Source organism: Urtica dioica, chromosome 6 (genome assembly GCF_054948205.1).
Source record: "Urtica dioica subsp. dioica isolate 48M chromosome 6, U.dioica_male_clone48M_v1_H2, whole genome shotgun sequence".
NCBI classification, from domain to species: Eukaryota; Viridiplantae; Streptophyta; class Magnoliopsida; order Rosales; family Urticaceae; genus Urtica; species Urtica dioica.
Window position 1 is genome coordinate 855,001 of NC_142761.1, and position 12,854 is coordinate 867,854.

The window sequence follows — 12,854 nt, forward strand, 5'->3', positions numbered from 1 at the left end:
CTAGCTCAAAGATATTAAAATAAACAAGAATCTCAGCACTTAATTAAAAAATCACTGATCCATTATTTATAGGGAGACCACTTATAATATTCAATTTGCTAAGCCTATATAGAGAGATATATAACACTAATTAATGTATATACATGTACATTTGTATGTATAAATAGGTGTGGAATGCATAGGCGTATGCTATGGAAGGATGGGCAACAATCTGCCACCACCAAATGAGGTGGTGTCTCTTTACAAATCAAACGGAATCACCGGAATGCGAATCTACGACCCCAACCAAGACGTCCTCAACGCCCTCCGCGGCTCCAACCTCGACCTCATCCTCGGCGTCCCCAACGACGATCTCCAAAAGTATGACCCGTCGACCCCGCTTATTTTATTATAAATTAAAATATTATATGATCTATATAGATTTCTCACTAAGTTTGATTTCTGACTCTGTCCCTTTAGGATGACCGACGCTGGCCAGGCCACTGCGTGGGTCCAGAACAATGTAGTCAGGTTCTGGCCAGCTGTCCGGATCAAGTACATCGCAGTAGGAAACGAGGTGAGCCCAATACACAATGCGGGCCTGGCTAGGACGGTCCTCCCGGCATTGGTCAACATCTTCAACGTAGTACGCTCGGCTGGGCTCCACGAGAGCATCAAGGTCTCCACGGCCATCGACACGACTCTCATAGGGACTTCTTACCCTCCGTCCGAGGGGGCTTTCAAGGGAGAGGTCCGGTGGTTCCTCGACCCGATCGTGGGCCACTTGGTGTGGGCCAAGACTCCCATTCTCGTCAACATCTACACCTACTTCGGCTACAAGGGAAACCCTAGAGACATATCTCTCCCTTACGCCACTTTCGCAGCGCAAAACGTGGCGTTTACGGACCAAGGAAGAGCGTACAAGAACCTTTTCGACGCGATACTCGATGGGCTCTACGCGGCCCTCGAGCGGGCCTGGGGCGGCTCGTTAGACGTGGTGGTATCTGAATCGGGTTGGCCATCTGCTGGGGACTTTGGGGCAACGAACGACAATGCTAAGGCATACGTCTCTAATTTTATAAGGCATGTCAAAGGTGGGTCCCCCAAGAGGCCCAACAAGCCCATCGAGGCTTATATATTTGCCATGTTCAACGAGAACCAGAAGAACGGAGGCGAGACAGAGAAGAACTTCGGGCTATTCTTCCCGAACAAGACGCCCAAGTACAACATCGGCTTTGGGGCCGCGAGAAACGATGATTGTTGCATCGTCTCAGCTGAGAAGAACTCTACCACACCTGAGGTTGGAATAAGTGATATGTAGGACTTTGAAAACTACGCACTATATGACTAATCTCTCTCTCTCTCTCTCTCTCTATGTATGTTTTCCAAGGTCAAACTCAGTGTGTTTCCAATAAGAGAATACCTCTCTATCATCCCATGTTTGTTATATCCTTGCCTTTAAATAAATATATAAACCGAGTGTGTCACAAGATTTCATGTCATTTTTGTGCGTATCTAATGTTTCCAATTTGAAAAAGGTAAATTAATATTCTTATTCAGCTAAACACAGAAAATTATGATAAATATTGATGACCCAAACCCAGCAAAAAAAAAAAATAGTTTTTCCAAGGCCATTGACGTTGATATGGGGATTATAATTTAGTAATGCAATTGATTTAGTATCGGCTCATCATATGGTTACTTAGATGTATCAATTATTGCTCATCCAATACTTTTCAGTCTCGTTTATCCTCAATGTTAATAGTTTGTCCCGTTTTCGTAATCGTCATGTCGTTTTTCCAATTTCTTTTAGCCATTTTAAATGTCGTTTAGGGCTTCTGGATTTCCCTGTCGTTTTTGTAGTCCCATGAGTACGTACAGTGGCGGACCCACGTTGAAGGCCCAAGAGGCCTGGCCCCCCCCCCCCCCCCCCCCCCCAAAAAAAATTCAGGCTTAAATTTTTTTTTTTTTTTTTTTTTTTCCGGCCAAAATTCAGTTTTGGCCCCCCCGCCTTCCGAGTCTGGATCCGCCAGAGTACGTAGAGATATGATCACGATATGCGTGTCATCATTGAATAAGTATTCATTGATTACATTTGACTTCCTTTCAAAGCAAAGAAAATAAATAAATAAACTGTTCACATGATGACATGTTACCGTTTTGGAAATTAACGTGATACATAAACCGCATTTATGTATTTATAGACTACTTGTAGTTGTAGTCTCGTATCCTTGATTTTGATTTTTTTTTTTTTTTTTTGCTTAATTTTGTATTCTTTGCTATAATAATTTTTTTGAGTGAAAATTAATGAAGCTTGATATAGTGTTTTCCTTGTAATTGATTGGGTGCAATATTGATAATTGTTGTCACTTTGTATATATAGCTTCATCTGTTTATTGGACTTGTGTGTCCATTAATTCTATCCATCAAAAACAATATTTGGATCTGATTGTTGTTTTTGTGTCTTTGATTGCGTTGGTCGATTATATGTTGATGGTCTTGAAAATTAGAAATTACGACGCCGGATGTAAAATTCATGAAAAAGTACAGGAAAATGTAAAAGAAAACAATGCCGACAAAAATTACGCTTTTTTACTAAAAAATTGTACCGACTGGAAAATTTTTGCAAAAATATATAATAAAAGACTTATGTCTATATATGAATTATTTAAACTAAAAACACGCACAAATAGCATACGGACTTAAAGTTATTTGACATGTATGTTTATTTGATATGTATGTGTTTATTTAGATGAGAAACAATAAAAGAAAAACATAAATGATAAAAATCATCACAAACGAAATAATTAAAAAAAAATTATGAGAAATGGTACAAACAACAATAATAATAATAATAATAAAAAACAAGAAAAATCACCAAAAAATGATGACGCATAAAAAGAACTACAATTTGGTGGCCGATGAGTGTGGGAAAAAAAAATATTGTGTCAATTTGAAATTTCCCCAACTTTGGTAGATGTAAATGTGTGATAGATCTATGTAAATTATTCGAATGATCAATGTTTGACGTTAATATGTTAATTAGCATATTATCCTCTCTACAAAGGGTCCAAGCCATGGTTGATCCATATGAAACACCTTCAATATCAAGCACATTTTTGGCTCTCTGGTTAAAGGTTTGGTGGAAAAAATCGAGTATCTATGTAGTCCAACGTCCAACATCAACAAATATCGTTCTTTTTACAAGTGTAGACAAAATTATAATATAAAATTTTCTGCTTGGGATATTGAATGACGGCTAATCTATCTTTCATTAAAATTAAACCTCATTTTCTTACTTAGATATTAGTTTCAAATACTATGAAAAATGACCAATTAATAGTCTTATGCATCGTGTGTGGTCATAATCCAAAAGACTTATTAGCTGTATGTTATATCCATTCCCGATTTATGGTTTACTTTCAATTTTTGGTAATTGTTATATTTTGTCACGAGTCGTAACATACTCTTGTTCTTGATAACTCGTAGTACAATAGTAGCTAGTAATGCACCAAAATGATAACATTAGAAGGATCTTGATACAAGCTACATTAAACAAAAACAAAAGAAGAGTTACATCTTCAGCCAATAATTATTAAAGAAAGATCAATCCACCAGTCCTTCTAGGAAGTGGCTTAGTCATTATTTAACACACACAACAAGTTCAATATATAGTAAAAGTGAAGTGTATTACCTTGGGAACATCAAGACGACTTCTCATCAACGGTCAATTCTTCAATTATGTTCCCATGGTTGAGAGGATTGAAGTTTTGTATTTCCGAGCACTTACTAGGCAATACACTAGAGCAAACCGCCCCTTGATTCATAGCGATCATAGGTGCCGCCTTTTTTCGTGCAACAATGACCGAGTTTATAACCTCATCGGTCGGGTGGTAAACCGAGAGAACATCAAACCCTAGAAGATCACAAGGCTCAATGACCGGGTAAAGGAACACTCTAGCCCCGTGCGCACTCCTTAGCAAGAGCATAGCCCCGGGAGCCATGTGATTGGCTAGGTGGTCGATGACCCGGGTTTTTTCTTCCTTATTCATGCCCACTAGAGCGGCCAAGAACACGACTTCGCAGTCTGTCAATGCATCTGAAACATCCATAATGTTAGCGGTGTGGAAGAACATTCTCGTGGACAAGTCAGGGTGCGAGGAGACGAGTTTGGCGGCCTTGGAATTAGCCATGGGATCAATGTCATAGTTGTGGAACATTGTGGCCTTTAGATGGTTGGAAGCTAATACAATGGAGGTCAAAGGAAGAGGACCCGAGCCCACAAAGGCTACTTTGTTTGGGACTTGAGTGAGGTTTTCGCTTAGCATTTTGAACTCCAAATGGCCTAATTTGAGGTAGTTTGAGTGGTAAGGGAAAATGGAAATATGGCTAAGTGGACTCTCATGAGAGGCTATGAGAGTGGAATAGTGGCTCTCCATGAGCCCCTCAGCTTTCCCACAAAGGGTTATGAGTTTTGACCTAGTCTCTCTAACTTTGTTTGGCAAATTTGTGACATCAATGGGACAATATGGAATACATGCAAGGACAAGTTGAGTGAAGAGTGAATTGACAAGGGTTGAAGGGTTTAGACTATCTAGCTTTGAAATCTCTTCATATATCTCACAAACTTTGGACACTAAAAGCTCTTGCTCATATTCCATGGTGCTATAAAAAGCCCTAAATATTTTATGTCACTTCTCTTGAGAAATATAAACACTTCCAATGAGGCTAATTTATACTACTCATTGAATGGCTTTTGGACTCTTAAACGAAGTAGGACATGGAAAGATATGATTCATAGCTTAAACAATGCGAATATCATCAGATAGCCTCAGTGGGTCAAGTTGTAGTGATTTGAGGGTGGGAATTTTTTTTTTTTTTTTTGAAAACTATTAGGAAAAAAAAAAAGTTGAGCGTGATGACAAAAGTCCAAAAAAAAAAATTATGAAGTTCTTAGTCACTGAGCACTTGTGTATACTATATATTAGACCACATTATATATATATATATATATATATATATATATATATCATTGTTCTTGGTGCTATTTAATCATCATGATCAACACAGTGGTCAAAACAAAGCGTTATATCTTGTTTAATTTAGCAGGCTAAAAACCAGGCCATTTCTTTATTTAAAAAAAAAAAAAAAAAAAAAACCAGGCTATTTCTTCTATTGGAGAGTAATTAATAATGCTAATGAAGTTATAGTGTCGACATTTATCATTGGAATCCCAAGAGCCAAAACCCTAAAAGGGTTCAAAATCTAGTGCGCTATTTCTATATATACATTTAATCCTTTGCTTTTCAGTGTTTTGTCTTTCTATATATACAATACCATATCATAATCTCTTAGGCCATCTCTTAGTGCCCATAAAATCATAAATCATTGCATGGCTAAATGACTGACTATAGTTACGTCACATGTGTGCATTCCATTGGTCTTTCGGTTATCTTGCATGGCCTTGTTTTCGCGTTCTCATTGGCTACATATATATATATATATATATATATATATATATATATATATATATATATATATATATATATATATTTATGCTAATTGCTAAGTTGTTTTGACAAGTTACTAGTTAGAAGTTTCGTATATGTCACTGCCAAAGACCAACTTGGTATTATGCAATATGCTATATTAGGACGGTTTTCAATTATATTATATTCCAAAATGAGATGCGATAAAATATATTATTCATAATTAGAAGTCACTCTAAATATTTTTCCTCACACAGCATTTTTTTTGTTTTTGTTTTTTTTTTTTTTGTGTTTGCATAGAAATGGAGGTGGTTGAGCTCTCTGACCACTAGCTGCAATGAATTAGACGAATCATCCAAAAATTTAGACAATTGTCGTTTTCTCTACTATTATAGTCGTTTTCCAGATATTCCGTCAAATCGCTCTGTCGTTGAAAATATCTGCAGTCAAAGCGCGGAGTCTCGTTCTCAAAGCAAAAGAAAAAGACAATAATGTCCCCCCAACTCGCCGCTCGAGCAATGTCGTTTTCAAGCGAAGCCTCAAACTACACGTCGTTTTCGTTAACCCACAAAAAAACGGGCCTTAGGCCCAAACCGTAAGCAGTGTCCAAGGTGTCACCGCGCCGCCAGATGGATCGCGCACGTGTGAAGCCGAGGTTCCCACGTGTCGTCCGCGAAGAAAAGTCCACCGAGCACGTGCTTCCACGACCTATGCACGTGCCTTAAACACTCCAACACTCTTCCACCTTGATTTTATTTTTTTATTTTTTTTTTTTGCTCTCTCTCTTCCTCTGCAATGGAAGAAGAAGAAGGAAAGGGAAGAAAGGAAGGCGAGATGAGAGGCGCGATCGACACGTGGCGCGATGAGCACCGTTCGATGTGGGATGGGGCCACAAGGCACGCTTTCATTCTCAGCATCGCTGATGGCACCATCGATATCTCAGCTTTCAAAACATGGCTCGTAAGCACAAACAAAATTTAATTAATTATAATATTATACCGATCTTCCTTTTGCTTTAATCATCACTACCTAGTTGGCGTTTTTTTTTTTTTTTTTTTTTTGTGAATTAATTTGGCGCTAGTGTTGTTATATTTTATAGTCAACGCTGTTGTATATAAAGTTCTGTCGATTCAGATTTCGACAAATACATTTCTTTTTCGTAATACCTAATTAATATCACTGAATTATCATTTTGAACTTAGAAGTAAGATTTTCATGCATGTAAATAAGTGAATAACCTGTATCTAAGGCATTTGAATTTAACCCAATATAGTTTAGATTTTCTTAAATCAAACGAAGATTAGGGACAAGATTAGGAATACGGATTCTGATATATAAAATATCATTATTATTAGTTAGCAAACCCTAATTTGGAGTGCTCAACTACTGTGTTGTTATAGAAACGATACAATTGATAGATATAGACTAAGTGAATGAGTGAAAATGAATGTGTAATATTCGATAGGGACAAGATTACATATTTGTGAGGGCTTTGGTGCCATTTGTGGCGAGCTTGGTGGTGAAGGCGTGGAGAGAGAGCAGTGATGATGACGTGGAAGTGATTCTGAGTGGACTGAGTCCTCTGAAAGATGAGATTGAGTGGTTCAAAAGAGAGTCAAATAAATGGGGTGTTGACCTTGATCACCTTGTTCCCATGACCCAAAACCACGACTATTGCAGGTACTATTCACTTCCCAATATCATATTCACACTATTATTGGATGCCATTTGAGTATTTGACTCGACACTGTCTATATATATATATATGTATGTATGTATATATATGTATGTATGCATGTGGTTGAGTATTATGATTTATGGGGTACTGCAATTTTCTAGGTTCGAATTGATTGAAAATCCGCGAAAAATTGTTTAGGGTATTTAATTAGTTTCGTTATACTATAAGATGTTGTTTTTCTGTATTTATATAGGTGTTTTAGTTTTTATTTTTTCTTATAGAAAACTTTAAAAAAAATAAAATAAAATAAAAAGGATCGTTGTTAATAATTGGCGAATACTCGGGGTGAAAAAAGAAAGAAATTCCACTGAAAATCAGAAAATTCGAAAATCAGTGTTGTAACATGTTCATCATCAACCATCGGCCAATAATTAGTAACCAGACGTTTAAATTTACCTGTTTCAGTGAATTGATTTATCTTTTTAAAAGATTAATAAACTGTTGAAGGTACTATTCACTTCCAGATTATACACACACATCGATCACTTCATTATTCATATATAGCAAATCTCTTGTTTGCACTATTTTTATCAGTGGATTCAATGTCACGTAATTGACTATTATGCGAGATATTAGTTTTATAGGATACTCAACGGATTGGAAGGCAATTAATTAGATTTGTTAAAACTCTGGTGAAGAATAGAAGTCCAGGTTTTCGAACAGAGAAATGTAGTCGAAAAACGAAAAAAAAAATTCAACAAAAAATTTTGGCCGGCATTCTCATCAGCCGCTGATTAATTTTTAGCTTAAAATGAAACCATGGACCGATCATTATAAAACCAACATTTTAAATTACTGGTTTTAATAAATTCATCTATATTTTTAAAAGAAAAATGATCAACTATATAAGGATTGGTTGCTGAATAATATTTGGCTCATTGTTTCAAAAGTATTGGTTATTTTTTAGTCGACTCAAACAGTAATATATATATATATATATATATATATATATATATATATATATATATATATGTTTCTGAAAAGTCATTACTCAATAGACTCTTGTAATAATAATTGCATGATCACAGATTTCTGGAGACCCTAATGAGCCCGGAGGTGAATTACACGGTGGCGATCACGGCGTTTTGGGCCATAGAGACGGTGTACCAAGCGAGCTTCGCGGCTTGCCTCGATGATGACGTGGCAAAAACCCCGGCCGAGCTCAGAGAGACTTGCGAGCGTTGGGGCAACGAAGCATTCGCAAATTACTGCGACGCCCTCAAGTCCATCGCCAACCGCCGCCTCGAGACGGCTCCTCGGGACGTTTCCGCAGAGGCCGAGCTCGTTTTCCGGCGAGTCCTCGGCCACGAGATCGGGTTCTGGGATATGAGCCGCGGAGAGAGACTCTAATTTGATCAACCTAATCTAATTAATTAGGTTTCAAGGTTGTTTATTTATTTCTTTATTATGTTTATGAACTAAAGCCGAGTTTTCATTAATAATTGGGTAAAACACCCATTGATACATAAGAAAAATATCTTATCACAAACCTTCTAGCAATGGGAAGGCTCATATGTAAGACTCTTTCAAAATACCCATAATAGTTGGCATGAAGAAGAAGAAGACGAATCTTCTGCCTGTATTGGAAAAAGCCTAGTAGAAACTCCAACATGGGATAGCGTATGATGGCTAATACATCTCCAATCCAAGCCAACTCATCCAACACGAAATAACAAAACAAAAGGTACACAAACATAAACACCATAACAAAAAAATATATTTACAAAGACCAAATCAAGAACAATGAACCACTCTCGACACCAAGAGGTGCTGAAAAAAAAGGCATAAGCGTATTCCCATTAACACTCCCCAATGGAGCATGAGACCACCACCGAGAACTCCCCGTAGCCGATTGGAGTCTACCCTACGCAACATCTCGCAACCCGACTCTTCCCACGTCACCAAGCATAGTCGGCCCCCAAGACTGCGCAAATACGACATGGCAACCCATATTTCCAAGCCCGCGTGAGAAGAGATTAGCGTCGAGTTGAAGCAGAGAAACAAGGTCGAAGAGTAAGCCGAAAAAGGCGGACCTTCTTCTGTCGAATCCCAAAATCCCGGGATTCACCAGAAGCCCGCGACTTGAGCAAGAGGCGGAGCAGAGGCTGCGTGTTGTGAAGTGTCACCTCGACTGGAAGGTCGGCGAGGCTTTCACTTGCACAAAGAGAAGGAGAATTCGTCGGAGAAAGGCCTTGAAATGGATTGAAACCCACAATAGAAGTGGGTTTTATTTGATTATGAAAAAAAGAGGGCTCTCCAAGTCGGGGCACACCACATAGGCGGCGTCCGGGTCCCAAATTAGACTATCGTGGTCTTATGTGTTCATTTAGGCGTCGCCTGATATAATGACATTAAAAAACAATGTCTAGACATTTGGACGTCACTTTTTCGAGCTATGTTAATTTTTTTTTTTTTTTTTTTTGTAATAAAATTTTATGTGTCAATGAAACCAATGTTTACATTTTTTGGCGTTGTTGGATATAACATCATTCGTAAAACGATGTTTAAATATTTAGTTTGAGCGTCGCTTTTCAAGAGTAATGTTGAGAGAGAGAGAAAGAGAGAGAGAGGGAGAGAGAGAGAGAGAGAGAGAGAGAGAGTAGTTTAGCTACTTATAATATATGTTAAGGATATTATGGACATTTTAGATTTTTTTTAATGATAAAATCAACTGAAAATCATGAAAAAGATTATATTTTATTCAATAAAAAATTTTAGGGTATGAACTTGCTATAAATATTTATAGTAATCGGATACATGATCATGATTAGGATTTAGGAGTAATATGTGTTTTGTTATTATTCTTGAAATTATTTGTTGCAATTTTAGAGTTGATCATATGGTTGATGAGTTTGTGTTATGGATATGAAAAATTGTAAAATGGTTTGAGTCGGGATATATAAAATTGAAATTATGCTAAATAAATATATTTATTTGAATGAGACTGTGGTATATATAATTATATAAAAGTTAAAATGTGCCATGTAGAACAATACGAGATTTTAAAATAATGATTATCTAGTAAGTAATATGTATATAACTATATATAATATGATAAATGAGTTCATTTATTTGTTATAAGTTAATTAACGCAAAAGTAGACAAATACCGATATGTAAATACATTATTTTTCATATTTTCTCTCACGTACATATTCCTATCTTTTTATTATATTTAATTGTTAAATGTATTCTATATCATTTAATTGTTAAATGTATTATATATCACGTAGTTATAAGGGCACTTTAACAAAGTAGCTATTTTGAAACGTTGCAATTTTTATATAGCTAATTACGTTCCAAAACTTATAATGAAATAGTCATTGCGATTATGTGTCAATAGTTATTGTTGTTCAAATTTCGTTCTTGCCCTTCACTTAAATATACAGGTTTTTTAGATCAATTTTATACATTAAATTCAAATAACAGTTTTCTTTCCATAATTATAGCGAATAAGTTAGTAATTGACTTTTGAATTTAAAATGCGATTTTTACAACTAATTTTTTGCGTGAAAAACAACAACTCTCTCTCTCTCTCTCTCTCTCTCTCTCTCTCTCTCTCTCTCTCTCTCTATTTTCATCATATTTTTGCAGCCATCAGAAAAAAAATCCAGGAATAAAATCTTAAAAATAAGATGAAGACGGATAATTAACAAGTATTAACAAATATTAATGGTTATCTACTATGCAAAAACCATGAAACTTTGGAACCCAATAGATTATTAACAGATATTAACGGTTATTAACTTTGGCTTATCTAGGCCACGACTCACCTCGTGATCGCGGTCATGCATGATCACCACGAAAAGTAATTCCAAAGCCGTTTCTTACCCGATTTATTTATGAATCTTTGGACTGAGAACTAGATTGTCGCTGCCATGTTCACAACCTTGTCGATCAGAAGCTTTGTTGTCGTCCAAGACAACCACTATATGCGATCTTTCCTTTTACCAGAAATAGAGAGGAAAAAATAATTAATTTTGAATTGTAAACAAACAAATGAAATGGTGAAAGATTGGTAATCAACGATGATGAAAGACAAATTGCGTGTAAACACATCAAAGTCATCCACAAAATTCAGCCATAAAACTTGTAGTCATCAATAAAAGATTACGTTGATTACCAAAAAGTAAAAAAAAATGAAAACAAAATTTAATTGTGTAACAATGGGTAGCTGTTCGTAATACAAAAAGAAATGATATCAATTTCGGTGAGAGAGAAAGAGAGAGAGAGAGAGAGAGAGTGAACGAACGAACATAATATAAAAAAATAGATATTATGAGAGAAAATGTTAGATCCTATCAATTAGGAGTTTTGAATAATAAATTGAAATTTTTTTATTCGAAAATTAACTCATTAATTAAGGGTAAGAAAGGTATAAAAAATTGCCTTGTCCTCCTGATGGCTATTTGTTTAATAATTCTAAACCTTGGCTATATTAAAATTGTCATGTTAGAAGTGGCCTAATTGGTGCTAATTCTCTAATTATAATGAGTTTCTATATTAGTACTATGAGAATATAATTTGCTTTATTCATAAAGCTTTTATTTGAATGTGACGTTAAAGTTGTATTTTAAATACACAATCGAAAACAAAAACTGATATTATAAAACAAAATACGCAAAAATGAAGTTTGTCATACGGCGTCCCCTCAACGAGTTCCTTAAAAGATGTCGGTGAGTAAGGTGTTGATACGGATGAGCCTAACTTCTCAGTGCCGCTTGGTCAGCATAGAAGAAAATATGTCATAGTATGAAACTACCGGTGTCACTCGACTAATGAGTGGCATTAAAACCCTCCAAACCCTCGCGTTAAAGATTCAACTCACTTCGTTGTGTTCGTTTTTTCTCATTTTTCATTGCCAACTCTCATTTTTTTCTTTGTTGTTGCCTCTCGTTTTTCTTTGTCGTTTGTCCATATTTGTTCATCTCATTTGTCCGCACGTTCTAGTTTATCCACGCTCTTATTGTCGATCTGCACTCTTCTTGTCTTCGGTCGTCGTCTCGTCTCGGTTCCACATTGATGCCGGTTGTCTTGGTAATGTATGTCTTTTAGTTTTGTTGTTTGTTATTTCATTTTTTGTTTCTAATTTAGGTTTTCTTGGATTTTTTTTTTTTTTGCGTTTGTCGCCGCATTTGCTCTATCTTTGTGTGTGTCGACTAACGCCTCCGGCCTTTATTCATACACGTTTTCTTCTAGGAATGATTCTTTCCAAAAAGGTAAGTTTTCATCTTATAAACCATCATTTATGTTATGTTTTTAAGTTGTTTTGTGTCAATGAAATATTGATGGATGTTGTTGAGGATTGTTTTGAGATCTGTATGTGTGACGTTTTCTTTAGGAATGTGGACTATTTGGGGCATTTCGGAAGAGATTTAAAAACAAAGCATGATTGACAAATGGCTTTGGTGTTGGGAAATATGAATTCCTAACATTTGGGTCATATGCTAACAATGTCTATATTATCAAGGGAGATGGTACGATGACAACATATGAATATAAAGTTAAATCATCACTGCGGCCTCTTAATTTTACCATGATTTAAAATGTTATGTTAGCCGTTCACGAGTTTGCAAATTGTGTATGGTGAAAGTTATTGGTGTACCACTTTATCCTCCTAAAAAAATACATTATGGGTCTGTAAAGTTA

The 12,854-nt window shown here is 36.1% G+C and overlaps 3 protein-coding genes across 3 annotated transcripts in view; 2 read left to right on the forward strand and 1 right to left on the reverse strand.

The window, feature by feature from the left end:
- Positions 1-1,481, forward strand: part of LOC149392689 (glucan endo-1,3-beta-glucosidase, basic-like) — a 2,068-nt gene extending 587 nt beyond the window's left edge. Inside the window, exons 2-3 of the mRNA XM_089617089.1 lie at positions 168-360; positions 460-1,481. Of these exons, the coding sequence (XP_089473215.1) occupies positions 168-360; positions 460-1,300 (1,034 nt within the window). The 3' untranslated portion in view covers positions 1,301-1,481. The remainder of the gene's footprint in view (positions 1-167; positions 361-459) is intronic.
- A 1,995-nt stretch (positions 1,482-3,476) lies between these two features.
- On the reverse strand, positions 3,477-4,678 carry NAS3 (nicotianamine synthase 3). Its single transcript, XM_089617285.1, has one exon. The coding sequence runs from the start codon at positions 4,638-4,640 to the stop codon at positions 3,684-3,686; it is 957 nt and encodes a 318-aa protein (XP_089473411.1). The 5' UTR covers positions 4,641-4,678; the 3' UTR covers positions 3,477-3,683.
- A 1,546-nt stretch (positions 4,679-6,224) lies between these two features.
- LOC149392691 (heme oxygenase-like, multi-helical) lies at positions 6,225-8,747 on the forward strand. Its single transcript, XM_089616417.1, has 3 exons — positions 6,225-6,428; positions 6,934-7,148; positions 8,235-8,747. Exons 1-3 carry the CDS (start codon positions 6,264-6,266, stop codon positions 8,554-8,556), a joined length of 702 nt encoding a protein of 233 aa, XP_089472543.1. The 5' UTR covers positions 6,225-6,263; the 3' UTR covers positions 8,557-8,747.
- Positions 8,748-12,854: the final 4,107 nt, after the last annotated feature.